The 17208-nt window shown below is 45.2% G+C and overlaps 2 protein-coding genes across 2 annotated transcripts; both read right to left on the bottom strand.

Annotated features, from left to right (window-relative positions):
• Window positions 1-10837: 10837 nt before the first annotated feature.
• LOC103853799 (YTH domain-containing protein 1) lies at window positions 10838-16799 on the bottom strand. Its single transcript, XM_009130708.3, has 5 exons — window positions 12127-16799; window positions 11920-12034; window positions 11750-11848; window positions 11573-11644; window positions 10838-11489 (listed from the first exon to the last, which is right to left on the bottom strand). The coding sequence occupies exons 1-5, from the start codon at window positions 12145-12147 to the stop codon at window positions 11053-11055; spliced, it is 744 nt and encodes a 247-aa protein (XP_009128956.1). The 5' UTR covers window positions 12148-16799; the 3' UTR covers window positions 10838-11052.
• Window positions 14367-15416, bottom strand: LOC117132002. Its single transcript, XM_033285284.1, has 3 exons — window positions 15288-15416; window positions 14727-15058; window positions 14367-14370 (listed from the first exon to the last, which is right to left on the bottom strand). Exons 1-3 carry the CDS (start codon window positions 15414-15416, stop codon window positions 14367-14369), a joined length of 465 nt encoding a protein of 154 aa, XP_033141175.1.
• Window positions 16800-17208: the final 409 nt, after the last annotated feature.

Here is a 17208-nt window from a genome sequence, read left to right as displayed (position 1 = left end):
TCGATGCCTTTCTCCTTTGCTTTCCTCTCCTTTTATACTCTGTTCGATTACCTTAACCTAATCTCTTTTTACTGATTGGGCTTTGTCGGCCCTTCGGGCCTGATTATGAGATGCTCGCTCCGAGCCGTTCAGTCGATCAACCTCGCTTCGCTTGCTCTCTGCTTCGACTAACAGCGTTTCCTGGCTAAGCCGATACCCCGAGAATCGGCTTCCGAGCCGAGGTTGACTCGATCTGCTGGATTGGGCCCTTTGTTCGATGGGCTTTGTGGATGGGTTAAATCCATCCCCAACAGTAAGTCCCCCCCCAGTTCATTGATGGTCGAGCAATCGATCTTCGATGAATTTGATATCTTTGGTTCGGAGAACAAAAGGTTCAATCCGAGCAAGTGACTGATCGTTGAGGAGTCAATCCGTTTAATCAACGCTTCTCGACCGAGGGAATGGATCGACGCATCTGTTTATCACGCGTTGCGATCGTGAGTTAAACGCTTACGGATCGAGAAGACAGATCGACGCATCTGTCGATCACGCGCCTAATTGGGTTTAGGCCCACTTAGGCCTTATTAGGCGTAATGATGACGCCTTGATCTCTGCGCTTATCTCTCCCTATAAATAGCGCACCCCTCTCCACTTCTTTTCATTTTTCTCCGCAGCGCTAAAGGTACTTTCTCTCTCTACGCTCCTTCTCTCTCTTTATCTCTGTTTTTAGATCTGCGGTTATCCGAGATGTCGTCGCATCGTTTGACGCGAGAGCAAAAAGGAAAGGGGGCGGTATCTTCTCGGGATTCTGCTGAGGATCCTGACAGTATCCATCACGGAGCAATGATGGATACGGAGAATATGGATTTAGCGCAGCGTCTTTTGGTCTCGGAAGCAAGAGGACAGTTCCGGGGTGACGACGACGGTCAAGAAGCGGTCGACGCCTCGATTGTTCCAATCAGCTACTACCCTGGGAACATCTTCGCCGAGGAGAGCCCACTGGAGGTTTGGAGAATTCGACCTTCGGTCGTCGATGGACAAGATTGGTCCAACGTCGAGAGGACGAAGTCCACCGTGGAGTCGGTGGAGGCTATTCTCCGAGATCTCAATGCACACGGGGTCTCGTTCATCATCCCAAAGCGGGATCAGAGGCCTTGGTCGCCCCCGAAGGGGTATCAGTGCATCTACGAGTCATATTTCCGGAATGACACGAAGCTGTGGTTCCCGATTCCTCGAATCGTCACGACTTATGCGTTCCGCAGAGGGGTCGCTTTAAGTCAGCTGATGAACGGGTCTCTTCGGCTGATGGTCGTTCTATCGGTAATTGCGGCCGAGGCGGGGACGTCGATGAGTGTGAGGTCGTTCAAAGAATTGACCTCGGTTTCAATTTCCGATGATGGGCTCGTCTCGACGAGGATGCGCCCAAACTACAACGTGGTTACGGGGTATCCGACCAAAACCTCGGATTGGCAACGTTCGTACTTCTATGTGAAGTCGAACAGGCCAGCGTTCGAGGAACCTCCGAAGTCTGGTTATCGCGTTCTTTGGAATGCGGAGATGGGTACTGCACGCTGCCTTTCGTGATGATTGTAGCGTATGCTCGTCTAACGTGTGTCTTTTCTTCCCTTTTTTTTTTTAGTTGGTCACCCGAATCTCGCCACGTACCCCGAGGATTGGAGGGAGAGTGCTCGAATTGTTGCGTTGCAGAAGCAAGATCACTGGGAGGATTTTACTCGAGAGAGAATTCAGAGATCTGTAGACCGGATTGCCAACCGTAAGTCTCCACTACCTTTCCATGTTCTCGAGTAAATGAACGATGCCTATTAAGGATTTCTCTTTTTGCAGAGAGCTGGATCTCGGAACCGCATCCTCATATTAACCAATCGACATCGAAGAGATTATCCCTTTTTACGAGAGCCGAGCAGAAGGAGATCAACCGAGCTAAAACGATGAAGCAACTACCAGACCTTAGTCTTATTGTAGCCGGGAAGGTCGGAGCCAAGCGAGGCGCTGGCTTGCTACCCGGAAGATTGTGCTCGCCTGTTACGGTTGGTCAAAGGCGGTCCCGATCAACTCCCTTCGGTGGGGGATCTCATCTTCAAAGATGAGTATGAGCACGCCTCTTGCTCGTCTGTAAAGGTAAGCGGTTGTTCGTTCCCTTCTTTTCCGAACCTTAAGTTATTTTGGCTAAGTCTTTTGTGTTTTGATCAGAGCCACGGCGACTGGAATGTTCTGGTCGGGAAGTACGACACAGCCCTCAGGCGGGCCAGAGAGCAGACCCGTGAGAGCGAAGAAGCCAAGAAGAAAGCGGAGGAGGCTCTTCGGGTGTCTTCGCGGGAAAAGGCTGAAGCCATTGCTCGGGAGAAATCTCTCAAGAAAGCGTTTGACGAGACGCGAACATCTGACGCGGCTGAACTGCAGATGTGTAAGGAGGCGATGAACAATCTCGAGTTCATGGTGGATAAGCAGCGGAAGGAAAAGGCTGATCTAGAGGCAAAAATGGCTGCGGAATTGCTAAGGCACTCCGAGGAGATGGACAGGCTTCGGAAATCTCGTAAGTACGAGGTCACGCACGAGAGGGTTCGCGTGCTGATTGCCATGATCGCTAAAGCCGAGAAACGCTTTCACAGGATTTCCCTTCGTGAGGACAAAAGGGACAAATACGACGATGCTCGGTGTCTCTATAGTCAAGCCTTCGGGACGAGGAAATGTCTCGAGCAGATCAAGGCCTCTGGTGTTGAGATCCCGCAGGAAACCATTGACTTCTTCATCGGGCAAGAGAAGCACTACGAGTAAGAGGCAGAGCGTTTGGAGGTAAAGGAGATTCCGGCGGAAGATCTTCGCCTTTCTCCGCTAGTGTTGGAGTCTCGATTTTTGATCGAGGAAATTTGGCGTCAGCTTGATCCGTTTGGATCAAATATTGATTTGATCGATTCGGAGGCCGCTATTGCTCTGCGTACTCCTCTTCGTCCTGAAGATCCGGTGGAGAAGCCCGCTCAAACTGCTGTATCCTCCAACCAGCCCACCGACCAAGACATTGACCCTGCGAAGCAGGCATCAGCAGGAGCGGTTGTTCTGAAGGACGGAGCCGTGCCGACTATCGTGCTAACGGATTCCCCTGCTAAGGCATCGAAGAATGCCAGCTCATCTGCTTCGTCGTCAGAGGACCCGGAGAAAGGTGATGATGCTCTTGCGGGGATGCCTACTGCAGACGCGACTACGCCAGCCCCAACCAAATTTGGTCGTGTCTCGGGTCCCGGAGAAGGAGATGGCCGTGGCAACGAGGATCCTCCCGTGGTTGATTGATGTCTGTTGTCATCTGTTGTAAAATTTTTCTATTTCGGCTCCTTGAAGCCTTTGAACTTATCTCTGTTGTTGTTTAAGTACTCGGAAGGTTTCCTTTGCCCCTTTTTCTTTAAAACTCTGAATGATTATCAAGTGTTTTTTCCTTTAAGTGTGTTACGGATAACCGCTAACGTCTTAGTCGATTATGAAATTATTCGTTGCTCGTTAACTCAATCCCACTATTCTTTCTTGTGATAAGTCGGGAAAGAGTTAAGACAAGAATTTTCTTTTTGATAAGCTTCCGAGGGAAAGGTATCTGAATGCTACGCCGTAATCGAGAAAATTTGGTCGGCCAACTCATTATTTTTCGATTTGCGATAAGATCCGAAATTCCACTTCGTGAATTTGGTCAATGATTTACATCATCGGTGACTCTGTTTTTCCCTCCGTTCGATATCTGATCAGGATACGTTCGATTAATTTGGGCGAGTGCTCGTGCGCCGCTTTTCGAGTTAAGGGGCTGGCATCGTTTGCTCGTGAGAGGAACGAGATGAATAAAACTTTTTTTTTGTTTTGGGTTGTTGGGGCTGGACCCCGTAGAGGGGATGCCTACGTACCTCCGAGGAGGATCAAGCCTTTCGTAGTTCGTTTTAGTCCGAGTAAAAGTGACTTGGTAGTCATTTACTCGGGCGAGTAGAAGTGACCGTAGGGTGCATCTGCTCGGGTTTTTTTTTTTTTTTTTTTTTTTTTTTTTTTTTTTTTTGGCGCGAGCAAAAAGGTGATGTAGATCATTTTGCTCGCTCTGAAAAGTTACTCATTTTATGAGTAAAAACGGCGAAGATGCATGGAGTTCCAAGCTCGTGGGACTGCCTCTCCGCGGGAAGTCTCGAGTCGATATACTCCTGGTTTGACGACTCGAGTAATTTTATATGGTCCTTCCCAATTCGCGCCTAGTTTTCCAGCGTTGGGCTCTTTGGTGTTCTCGAAGACTTTTCTCATGACCAGATCACCGAGCTCGAGAGGACGCGAGCGGACCTTCTTGTTGTAATAGCTCTCGATTTGGTTTTGGTAATTCTGGATCCGAAGTAAGGCTTGGTCGCGCTTCTCTTCTAGCCCATCGAGGGCATCTAGCAGCATCTCTTGGTTAAGCTCAACGTGCTGAGGCATCTTAGACCGGCGGAGACTCGTTACATTGACCTCGGCCGGAGCCATCGCCTCCATCCCGTAAGCGAGTGAAAAAGGAGTAGATTTTGTCGCTCCTCGGGGGGTTGTTCGGTGCGACCAGAGCACGCCGTCGAGTTCATCGGCCCAATGTCCCTTTTTGAGATCGAGGCGCTTCTTGATTCTGTCGATGATGATCTTATTCGAGGATTCTGCTTGTCCGTTTCCTTGAGGATATCTCGGCGTTGAAGGGCTTAGTCGGATGTTCCACTTGTTGCAGAAATCTTTAAAGTTTCCGGCCATAAACTGTGATCCGTTGTCCGTCACGATCTCGTATGGTAGGCCGTGGCGACAGATAATGTTCTTCCAAACAAAGCCGCGAACCTCCTTCTCCGTAACCTGAGCGAAGGCTTCTGCTTCAATCCATTTGGTGAAATAGTCGGTCAATACCAGCACGAAGCGACGTTGGCGAGAATTCGGCATTGGTCCGATGATATCCATCCCCCATCGCATGAATGGGTAAGGTGCTGCGGAAGTTCGCAGTAGCTCGGTTGGACTGTGGATACTCGGAGCGTGTCGTTGGCATTTGTCGCATCGCCGGGCATATGCTTCGCAGTCGGTATTCATAGTTGGCCAGAAAAATCCCAAGTTCCGAATCTTCAGGGCAAGTGACCGACCTCCAGAATGGTTTCCACCTGCTCCTTCGTGAGTCTCCGCCATTACTAGCTGCGTTTGCTCGGCAAAAATGCATTTCAGGAGGACCTTGTTAGCCGTTACTCGGTGGAGTTCTTCTTCCATGACAACATAGTGCGCGCTGCGCCTCTTTAATCGTCTTGCGGCCCATTTATCCGTTGGAAGTGTGCCCGTGGTGAGATATTGGATGAATTCAGTCCTCCAGTCGGGTAGTAGCTGATCTTGGTCTATCATCTCGGAGTCGTCGTTGGTCTCTGATAAGGGCGTTGTTTCGGGTTCTGTGGTGACGAAGTTAGCTGACTCCGTCGAGATGTCGATGCTTGGTTTCTCGATTCGGTGGATTGGAATAGTTCTCTTGACTTGATCGCGTAGCTTGCTTCCGAGTGCTGCTAGCGCATCCGCACAGACGTTTTCTCCACGAGGAACCTTGGTGAGCTCGAAGAATTCGAACTCTTTAGCCAATGCTTGTACGACTTGGAGATAAGCATCCATTCTGTCGTTGCGCGCATCGTAATCGCCGCTGAACTGACTGGCGACGAGCTGTGAGTCGCAGTATGCACTGAGTCGCTTAGCCTTGACTGCTTTGGCGAGGCGAAGGCCTGCGATGAGTGACTCGTACTCTGCTTCGTTGTTTGATGCTGGGAAACCGAAGCTGAACGACTGTCGTATGAGCTCTCCCGATGGGGATTGAAGCTGAACTCCTGCTCCAGAGCCTTTGTTTGTCGAGGAACCGTCGACATGCAGGATCCATGTTGAATCCGAGGTTTCCAGATCTTGAGCGAGTTCCGGAGATAACTCCACGAGAAAATCGGCGAGGACTTGAGCCTTAGCAGCGGTTCTGCACTTATAGGTGATGTCGAGCTCTCCGAGTTCGATTGCCCATTTGGTAAGACGGCCGGCTCTGTTCGTGTTTTGCAGGACGGTTCTGAGCGGCTGGTCGGTTAGAACTTCTACCGAATGTGATTGGAAATATGGGCGGAGTTTCCTCGCTGATTCGACGACGGCCAGGGCCATCTTTTCAAGTGTCGGGTACCGGGTTTCTGGTCCAGTCATCCTCCTGCTCATGTAGAAAACAGGTCGTTGTTCTCCTCGGTCCTCCTTGATTAGCACGCTGCTGACCGCGGCGGACGAGACCGCAATGTAGAGGGATAAAACGTCGCCTATATCTGGTTTCGCCAGGATAGGGGGGGTCGTCAGGTAACGTTTGAGCTGACCAAAAGCCTCCTCACATTTATCGTCCCAGACGAATTTTTTGTTTCCTCGGAGGAGATCATAAAAAGGGAGACATTTATCGGTTGACCGGGAAATGAAACGATTTAGTGCTGCAATTCGGCCTGTCAGTCGCTGGACTTCTCGGCAGTTTCTTGGACTGGGTAGATCGAGCACAGCTGATATTTGCTTGGGGTTCGCTTCGATCCCTCGCTGCGTCACTATGTAGCCTAGGAATTCTCCGGACGATACGCCGAAGGTGCATTTGGCCGGGTTTAGCTTCATCTTGTACGCGTTTAGGATGTCGAAACACTCCCGTAAATGCACCAGGTGGTCCTCTGCTCGGATTGATTTGACAAGCATGTCATCAATGTAGACTTCCATCGTTGTACCGAGCTGTTTGGCGAACATGCGATTGACAAGCCGTTGGTATGTCGCACCGGCATTCTTCAACCCGAAGGGCATTACTTTGTAGCAGTACGTTCCTCGATCGGTTATGAACGACGTCTTCTCTCGGTCATCAGGATGCATCATGATCTGGTTGTATCCCGAGAAAGCGTCCATAAACGTGAGCATTTCATTGCCGGCAGTTGATTCGACAAGCCTGTCGATGTTCGGAAGCGGATAGCTGTCTTTCGGGCAAGCTTTGTTGAGGTCAGTAAAATCGACGCACATGCGCCACTTGCCGTTCTTCTTCTTGACAACGACTGGGTTAGCAAGCCACTCCGGGTAACGAACTTCTGCTATCGAGCCCGCGCTTAATAATCGCTCGACTTCCTCAACAACTGCTTTGGATCTTTCGGGACCCAGCTTTCGTCTCTTCTGTCGAATGGGCTTGATGTTTGGGTCTACGTTTAGCTCGTGAGTTGTGATGGACGGGTCGATTCCCTTCATGTCGGTCATCGACCAAGCAAAGGTAGATAAGTTTTGCTTCAAGAAATCCGTGATAGTGCGCTGCATCTCGTCCGACAAATAAGCGCCTACTCGTAGCACTTTACTTGGATCCGATTCGTCGAATGGGACTTCGAGCACCTCTTCTTTTTGTGGGCAGATCTTGCTTACAGGAGGGGAGATCGAGTTGACTAGTGATTGAGATCGCTGCAATTTGACCGTGGCGATTAGGAGATCTCGCTCAGCCCGTTGATCTCCTCTTACTGTCTTAACCGTACCGTCCATTCCCGGGAATTTAACGCACTGAAGATACGTTGATGCGATTGCTCGCATGGAGTATAGCCATGGGGTGCCTAGTATCACGTGGTAGGGAGCCTTGGTGCTGACTACCGAAAACTTGACCATCCGAGCTACTCCCTCAGCTTGTACCGAGAGACGAATAGTTCCCATGATCACTTCAGAGGAGCCGTTGAAGCCGGTGAGAGTTCTGGAAGATGGCTTCACGTCTTTTAAGTCGATTCCCATTTTTTCGAGAGTTTCGCGAAAGATGATATCGACCGAGCTTCCGGTATCGATCAGCACTTTGGTGACGTCATATTTGTCAATAGCTAAAACGACGAGAAGAGGGTCGTTGTGAGGAAAGTTTACTCCGAGAAGGTCTTCGGTCGAGAAAGAGATTGGAGGATCAGCTGGGGACTTCTGTGGCCAGCGCTGCGAGGTATCCACCATTCGTCGGTGATCTTTGACCGCTCGTACAGAATCCCCGCACGGTGGAGATCCTCCCATAATCACGTTGATCCGCGGCCTGGTATTCGATTGCTTCCTGGTGAGAAGAGCTCTGAGGTCTTCGCTTTCTTTCGGCGGCCCGGCTTTTTTGTGATCTAGCTTTGTACGCAGATCACCGACTCGCGCGTTAAGTTGATCTCGTAGGTCGACGATATGGTTACCGTCGGTAGTTGCCAGCGAAGATCCTGGGCTCAGCGAACGCTTACTTCTTTTGGCGTTGAGCTCGGCTCGGAGATCGGAAGATCCGGGAGTCTTGTCGTTCGTCGCCGTGGTCTTTCGTTTGAGAAGTACGCGCAAGTCTAATGGGTCGAGGGTTTCCTCGAGATCGCTCTCTTCGTCTGATGAAGACTCCGGTTGGGCGCGAATAACTTCAATCCTTTGTCTGGCTGCCGGCGGATCTTCGTCGGCCGAGGCGTCACCATCGTCGTTTGGGTGTGGGATTTGCTCGGCATTCCTTGGCTTTTGGTCGTCTTGGCGCGGTCTCGCCGGATTTTTTCGCTGATTTTTCCTGTCCTTGTTTCTGCTCCAACTGTTCTCGCTTCTTGGCTTCGGAGGAGGAATCTTGATTTCACCGCTTTCAAGTGAGGAGAGGAATTGCGCGAAAAGTGTTTTGCATTCTGAAGTGTCGTGGCCTTTTACACCGTGGAGTTTGCACGATTTAGTAAGCCCTGGTGGGGTCCGGGAAGATCCCGCTGCCGAATCGACCTGGGCGACCGTGGCTGGGGCGGTTGCTCGGGGGGATTCGCTTGGAGGATCCGTTTCCCGATGAAAGGTGTTCCACTTCTTCCCGTTTTCGTCAACAACGTAAAGGAGACCGTTCTTTCGGTTATTTTTATCGCTTGGGGCGTGCTGACGGGGTTCGACGTGAGCCGTGACGGCGCTCTTAGGAGCTGATTGCTTCGCCGGGTTGTGCTTGCTCAAGATGGCTTTAGTGTCTTCTTCCATGCGAATGAAGTTGTGGGAACGAGCAACGGCATCTTGCAGCGTCGTGGCGGTGCATCGATAAAGATCTTCTCGGAACTTACATTCCACAAGGAGATTATTCCTCAAGGCATCAACGGCAATGTGGTCTGGGATGTTGATCCTTGACACGACGGATTTAAAGCGCTCCATGTAATCACGAAGATTCTGGTCCTTCGTTTGCTTGAGGTTCCAGAGGGTCGAAGCCGTTGCTTCGCGCTTGGTGAACATGATGTAAGTCTTGAGGAAGGCCGAGGAGAGCTCTTTGAAGCTTCTAATTGAATTCTCTTCGAGTCCTGAGAACCAGGTTAAGGCTTGCTCGTTGAGTGTTTCAATGAAGAGTTGGCAGTATCCCGCGTCTCTTTCGTCGGGGGCAAGTCTGGCCCTTGCTACCGCAATATTGAAGGCTGTCAAATGCTCGACGGGATCTCCTCCTGGTTTGTACTCTGGAAGACGCAACTTGTCCATCTTTCGGAGTTTAACCTCCGTCAGTTCCTCGGTGAAAGGAGTACGCGATGTTGATGCGATGACACTGTCAATCTCGGGTACTGCGCTCGTTGCTTGGTGGATCCTTGAACTCATTTGTTGGAAATTTAGTTTAAGCTCGGCGAGTTCTCGGACGGTCGATGGATCTGACGTTGTAGGAAAAACATCGGCGGCTAGGGTTTCCGCGAGTTGGAGAGTAGGATCGACTGGGTTCGTCGATCGTCCTTCCACCGGAGTAGGGGGGTTTGTATTGAAAAGGTGACGACGAAGCGGTTGAGAGTTACCGGTGGAGGCGCTAAGAGCAGCTACGATAGCGGCGAGTTGATCGTTCGTCGTCTTCTGAACTTCTTCTTGATGAGCAAGTCGGGCTATGACTGAACTCATGAACTCCGACGAGAGGAGGGGAGGAGGCGTGAGTGCCGGCTCCTCTCCGGAGGTATCAGGGTTCGTACCTCCGGTGGTCATATCGGTCTAGAAACGCTAGGTCTGTTCTGCCCCACGGTGGGCGCCAATTGTTTAAGGTGAGTTTGGTCTCGGTGAAGTAAACAATACTAAAAATGGGTCGAACAGAGGCGTTTATTAGATTTCGAGATGATGTTACAAAGGTGGAGAAAGTAAAAGCAGGCCGGAGCTCGTGAGAGCTTAAACCGGAAAAGTACAAATAGCAGAGAGATGATTGTACGGATGATAAACCCTAATCTCGCCGCTAAGTTTGTGTAGCTAAGTGTCGATGCCTTTCTCCTTTGCTTTCCTCTCCTTTTATACTCTGTTCGATTACCTTAACCTAATCTCTTTTTACTGATTGGGCTTTGTCGGCCCTTCGGGCCTGATTATGAGATGCTCGCTCCGAGCCGTTCAGTCGATCAACCTCGCTTCGCTTGCTCTCTGCTTCGACTAACAGCGTTTCCTGGCTAAGCCGATACCCCGAGAATCGGCTTCCGAGCCGAGGTTGACTCGATCTGCTGGATTGGGCCCTTTGTTCGATGGGCTTTGTGGATGGGTTAAATCCATCCCCAACATTTACTAGGGGAGGCTTCTACAGATTCCAGCTTAGTTCCTTACTCTGCAGCTGAATATATGAGAAACGGAAAATGGTTTTGGTTATATTATGTACATTTTGTTGATCATTTGAGCATTAAGTTATTAGTTCAAAGCTTTGGAGGCTATGTAGATACAACAGCAACGACAACAATCCGGAAGACGTCTGAGAAATGGAATAAGCTCAACAAGTCCCTAAACCTTTTTGGATTTCTGTTCTTCTTAAGCGACACTTGGGCTTTGTTTTATTTGTTGTATTTCGCCACAAAGAAAAATAAATAAATGGATTGAATGAAACATAGATGTGGGTCTAAGACCAACAAGACAAAGCCTCAACAAAACCAACAAGAAACAAATAACATTTCTTATCCCCAATGTTTAAGCATCATACCAGCATGTCTCTACAATATATTCTGGCAATAGCTAACTGTAGTGTCTATGATGACAATAAGAAAGAAAGAAATCATACTAACAGGTTTGTGTCCTCTGCAATATATTCTGTAAATAAAAAAACTACGCTAATATAAGAACTGTCCATGCGTTTGTGACCTTTCTAGATTCTGATCATGCAGCTTCTTGCAATTCTTCATTGTCACCTTCGTTTTTCTTCTGCAGTCCTTCATTGTCACCTTCCTCATTCTTCTGCAGTTTTTCATCGTTACCTTCCTCTTTCTCCTTTGGCTTCTCTGCTTCTTCATCGTTACATTCCTCTTTCTCCATGATCTGCTTCTCTGCCTCTTCATTATTGCCATCTCTCTCATTCTCTTTCAGTTTCTCTCCTTCTTCATTTTCGCCTCTCTCTTCATTCTCACCACCAACTTGCTTTCTCTTCAAGGGTCCCGTAGCAGAAGGATGTGGACCAAGTCCATGACCATCAGACAGTAGTTTGATAATCTGGCCCAAAGCATTAGAAGCTACGGAAGTTCCCGCTTGACTTGTAGGATAAACAACATTAGCTTCTTGTGGTGATGCATCAGGAACATTTAAATCAGGCAACAATGCTAACAACACAAGCAAAGACAATGTCAATGAACATACTCTTCAAGTGATCAGAAACTCAAAGAACAAGGACAAGTCTATTTACAGCGGCGGGCAGGAGATAGACGTTGTTGCTCTTGCCCTTCCAGTATAGCTGAAGCTCTCTCTCGTGTTGAAGCTACGCAACAATCACAGGAGAATTAAACAAAAAAAAAACAAAAAAAAATGATTTTCTTTATCAAAAAGAAAGAAACTTGTGTGACAAGAAACGCTATTTGCGTACTTGATGAAACGCGATCACGGGTCCTCGCATTGCGCTCATGGATTCTTGCATAGTATGATGTGAATAAATCTGGATGCATTCGTTCAAGAATAATCCAGGCTACACAAAATAAAGATTCGAATTACTCATGAAGCCCTGAAAGGAGAAGCATTGAAGTTTAATTAACGTACCCATGTTGGTATCTTGACGTGTGATTCCTTGCTGATCCTCTAGATATCTCTCAGTTTCTTCCTTACTCATCAGGTACTTGTCAATGCATTCCTTGACTTTGTTACCAACCGCACGCTGAGAAAAGAAAGAAGAAACACATTTGATGTAATCAATCGATCAATCAACGGAAAGGGTTCATGAAGATTCTTGGATCGATCATATCTTACGTATGGATTGAAAGGATCCATGTTTCTCGCCAGGATAGGGAACAAGACGGATTCGATCTGAAATGACGTTCTTGGAGATGAAAGAAAGAAAGAGAGAGAGAGAGAGAGAGAGAGTTTGAGAAACAGCAAGTTTGAAACGAGATAGTGAGATCAGGAGAGAGCGCGAAATTAGTTTCCTCGTTTAATTGCTTATTTAAAGACCTTTGTTGACTTTAAATTGTGGGCCCTTTTATTCTCCGGCTCATTTGTTCTTATTGGGCTGGCACATAACTAATTCATCAAACCTACTTAACTGTGAGAAAAAATCTCAAATAATCTTTTAATGATCCAAAAACAATTCTTGCCTACTCTTACTTTCATTCAATAATCGATGTCGATCTTTACCAATTTCTACAGTTTTACCAAGTTTTACAACTTTACAGTTTTACAAAGTTTTACAGTTTATACCTTCTGCAGTTTTACAAAGTATTAAGGAATATGTATCGCACATTGAAAAATCAATGAGACATTAAGTAATATATAAAGGGTTAGGACCAATCCATTAATTACCAATTGGTTTTTAAGTTGGAAGCTCATAATAAACTCGAATCTAACATGGTATCAGAGCCCAGATCCTAATAAGTTAAACTCCTAATTAATATTAACCCTACCCGACCGGGTATATAGGTCGTAATTGACTCCTCGACCGAGTATAACTGTCTTAAAAAGTTTCCGAGATTTCTAACCGATAAGAGCCATCATCTCGAGGAGGGGTATTAAGGGATATGTATCCCACATTGAAAAATTAATGGGACATTAAGTAATATATAAAGGGTTAGGACCAATCCAATAATTGCCAATTAGTTTTGACTTGGAAGCCCATAATAAACCCGAATCTAACATAAAGTTTTATTTAAACAATTGTACAAAATTTTACTAAGTTGTACCATTGTCGAAGTACAACTTTGTAAAACTTTGTATCTGGTTTAACCAAGTTCTATAGTTTTATAAAGTTGTCATTGAATGATTGTATAACTAGGTAAAACTTCGTTTCAGGGTTGAAGTTTTACTTTTACATTTCTCATATTTTCTTGTAGCATGCCAAATCTAGAGAGAGAGAGAGAGAGAGAGAGAGAGAGAGAGAGAGAGAGAGAGAGAGAGAGAGAGAGAGAGAGAGAGAGAGAGAGAGAGAGAGAGAAGAGCCTTAAATCGCGAACAAAGAACAATAAATCAAGAAAGAGGAAAACATATGAGATTCGAAAAAAACCCTTAAAATTACGGACAAAGAACAACAAATCAGGAGAAACATATCAGATTCTAGGAATAATGGATTAGAAGAAGAAGAAGAAGAAGAAGAAGAAGAAGAAGAAGAAGAAGAAGAAGAAGAAGAAGAAGAAGAAGAAGAAGAAGAAGAAGAAGAAGAAGAAATGATTAAAAGAAGAACAAAAGGAAAAGCATAACAAATGAAAATGAAAATGAAAGAATGATAGAGAAGAGAGAGAAAAAAAAGAGAAGAGAGAAAGAAAGAAAAGTGAAGAATGAAAAGAAAAAAAATCTAGATCTCAAGAGATAAGAGAGAAAATTAGTTTTGGTGGCATGTTGCATAACTAAGTGGATTCATAATGGATATATTGGGTCTTTTATCAGATTTTGAATTAAAAATAAAAAAATTTGAAATAAATTATAGATGGGAAGTATCTGAGAATTTTATTTCCAGTTAAGAGTACCGGAGCATTTGATTCCTTAACTATCAAAAAAGAAGTTTCGTAGTTGTGATGGCTTGATATTAGCCCGTGCATTTATTACAGAGACCCCCGAAATCCAAAGCGGAAGCGACCTTAGATAAACTGAGCTAAAATTTTATGGATAGACTCCTCTATCCAACCTCTACCCAAAATAATCGAATCCTAAAAGAACCGATGAATAAATTAAAAAGGACCTGATAAGAACCAATCCAAACTTACAAATAAATGTCTAAAGCTTTGATTCTATGTATTTTTCTATAGTTTTACTCATAATCTTCTTATGATATCTATTCAGAAGATGATTTGTGCTTCATTGGTTATGTTTAAATAGATCACTTGTTATGTTTAGAGATTCTTTTTTGAAGCTGCGTCATTTAGGTCCGGGCCGGTTACTGGGCCTACGAGTTATAAGACGAAAATGAGAGGGATGGGTTATAGCCCACAAGTCATATTAAGCTCGAAAACGAGCTTGCTAGCTGGGTCATTGCAAAGAGGGTCCAACGTTCGGTTTTGGTATCAGCTGCACAAAGAACAAACAATATCAGGTTTTGATATCAACACTATTGTATCACATCGATCAAATAGTGAAGAGCATGAGAGTTTGGTTCTCACGCCAGTCATTAGAAAATGAAGACTGGGTAAAAAAATCTTGTGTTTGCTCCTGTTGATTCTTGTTTCACTTGTTTGGATCTAGATAGATTCAATCTATTAATCAAGTCGCGATCGATGTTGAACTAAGAACAACTTGAACCTAGATCAAAACATTAACATTTTTAATGCTAGATTTGAATTAACAACCCGGATAATCTAAATAATTGGATAATTGAATTATTTCTGGAATCAGACCTTTGTCATTGTGATTGATCTTGCAACTACCTTCTTAAATGATATGATGATGCATAGCTGCTTCTCTTGAAGTTGTCGAGGCTTAGTTCTGGCACATAGTACACATCATTAATCATGTATGCAGTGTCATTCAACTTCAGTTTGATGTTTCTTTTTCCAGTAACGTACATACTTTTATTGTTCATGAGCTTGACAGAATGCTTGAAGGCAAGATCAAGAGTTAAGAACACATTTTTGTAACCTGTCATATTGTTGGAGCATCCTGAATCCAAGAACCACGTCTTCTTTCTCGCTTCCTCTTTATTCTTAGTTTTTGACATCAACATCATCTCTTTGTTTTCTTTCAAGTCGATGTCGATTTCCTCTTAACCCCATCATTTTCATTTATGCCATTAACAACATGTCTTCATGTTCATCGAAGCTAGCATAATTTGCTTCTTCTTCCCACTTTGGAAAATCGTTTTGGAAGTGACTGAGCCGGTGACATTTGTAGCACTTTACATTTTCTTGTCTAAGGAAGTTTCGGCCTCTTCCCCTTCCTCTCCATCATGGCCGCCTTAATCTGTTTCTATACTCTTCTATGTGTGTTACCTTTAAGACTTGTTCTCCTCGGTCCACCTTTTTGAACATCTGGTAATGAACTGCCAGTGTGCTCTGCAACTCATTGATGGAGATCGCATCAACATCCTTTGATTCCTCAATTGACACCACCACATACATGAACCTCTCAGTAAGTGATTTAACGGTGTTTTTGCTAGTTTATAATCTATGTTTTGAATCTTTTATCCAATCAAAGTATATGTTTTAGAGTTTTTTGGAGTCGTTTGGTGTTATTCTGGTGCTGTTCGTTTGCTTACCCAGGTGATCCATCTGGGTGAAGATGCAAATCAATATTCGTTTTGTGCATTATAATGCTACATCTAGATGGATCATCCAGCTGAATTTTTAAAAACGCATCTCAAATTCTCACCCAAATGAAGGTGAGTCTTGATGGTGCATATGGATGCAGATGCAGATGCATCTAGTTCAGTCCAAAATGATGAATGACAAAAATGACATTTTAAAATCAAAATGTTATTTTCAAACCGTAAATTTTATTTTTTTGCAAATATATTTTTTCGCCATAACCGAAAAATAAATTTTCCCGCAAAAACTGAAAAACACACTTTTCCGCCAAAACCGCAAAATGCGTTTTTCCTCACAAAACGTAAAATGCATATTTCCATAAAATACACAATTTTCGGTCAAACCAGTAAAACCACATTTTTCAGTCAAAACCGGAAAACACATATTTTCCCACCAAAACCGAAATAATGCATTTTTCCGCCAAAACCCAAAAATGCATATTCCCGCCAAAATCCCCCCCAAAGCATTTTCCGGCCAAAACAGCAAAAAAAAAAAGCATTTCCCGCCGAAACTAGAAAAACGCAATTTTCCCGTGAAAACGAGAAAACACACAATTTTTCCGCGAACACCAGAAAATGCATTTTTCCGCTGAAACCGGAAAAAACGCTTTTCCCGCCAAACCCGAAAAACACATTTTTCCGCCAAAACCTAACAAACGTATTTTCCCACCAAAACCGGAAATCACATTTTCCCACGAAAACCGGAAAATACATTTTTTCCCCGAAACCTGAAAAATGCATTTTGCCGCCAAAACCAGAAAAGTGTATTTTCCCGCCAAAACTGGAAAATGCATTTTCCGCCAAAACCGGAAAACTTATTTTCCCGCCGAAACCGGGAAAGCATTTTTACCACCAAAACCGAAAAACGTATTTTTGCACGAAAATCGGAAAAACGCAATTTTCCTGCAAAAACCGAAAAATGCATTTTCTGCCGACACCGGAAAAACGCATTTTTCCGCCAAAACTGGAAAAACGCATTTTCCGCCAAAACCGTAATAACACATTTTTCCGCCAAAACCGGAATACACTTTTTCCCGCCAAAATCGGAAAACACATTTTTCCGCGAAAACCGGAAAAATGCATTTTTCCGCGAAAACTAGGAAACCCCATTTTCCCGCTGAAAACCGGAAAACACATTTTTCCGCCAAAACCGCAAAAAAAAATCCTGTCAAACCCGCAAAACGCACTTTTTTGTCAAAAACTCATTTTCCGCCAAAACCGCAAAATGTACTTTTCCCACCAAAACCGCAAAATGTACTTTTCCCACCAAAACCGCAAAAACGTATTTTCTGCTAAACTCATAAAACGTATTTTCCGCCAAAACAGTAAAAATACTATTTTCCTCTGAAACATAAAAAAAAATATTTTAGTCATTTTATTAACAAGTCCACCTGGATGCAGATGCAAGTTAAAAAAACGAACATAGTTGCATCCAGATGAATCATCTGGATGCATGGACGAAATGAAGAAACGAACAACAGCTAGATGAAACATCTTGGATAAAACATCTAGATGGACCATCTGGATTCATCTTCCAGATGTACAAACGAACAGGGCCTCTGTGTTTTGGAGTCGTTCGGTGTAAGCATAATACCAACATGTACAGC

This window comes from Brassica rapa, chromosome A02, assembly GCF_000309985.2.
Source record: "Brassica rapa cultivar Chiifu-401-42 chromosome A02, CAAS_Brap_v3.01, whole genome shotgun sequence".
NCBI lineage: Eukaryota > Viridiplantae > Streptophyta > Magnoliopsida > Brassicales > Brassicaceae > Brassica > Brassica rapa.
This window is presented reverse-complemented; position numbering and strand designations above follow the sequence as displayed.

Bases quoted from the DNA above. Each gene is read 5' to 3' on its own strand.
- LOC103853799 (XM_009130708.3), bottom strand. From the start codon at position 12,147: ATGGATCCTTTCAATCCATAC. The intron at 12,035-12,126 runs GTAAGATATGAT...TTCTTTTCTCAG, and splicing joins TGGATCCTTTCAATCCATAC to CGTGCGGTTGGTAACAAAGT. The intron at 11,849-11,919 runs GTACGTTAATTA...TATTTTGTGTAG, and splicing joins ACGTCAAGATACCAACATGG to CCTGGATTATTCTTGAACGA.
- LOC117132002 (XM_033285284.1), bottom strand. From the start codon at position 15,416: ATGTATGTGGTGGTGTCAATTGAGGAATCAAAGGATGTTGATGCGATC. The intron at 15,059-15,287 runs GTAACACACATA...TGGGGTTAAGAG, and splicing joins GAGGAGAACAAGTCTTAAAG to GAAATCGACATCGACTTGAA.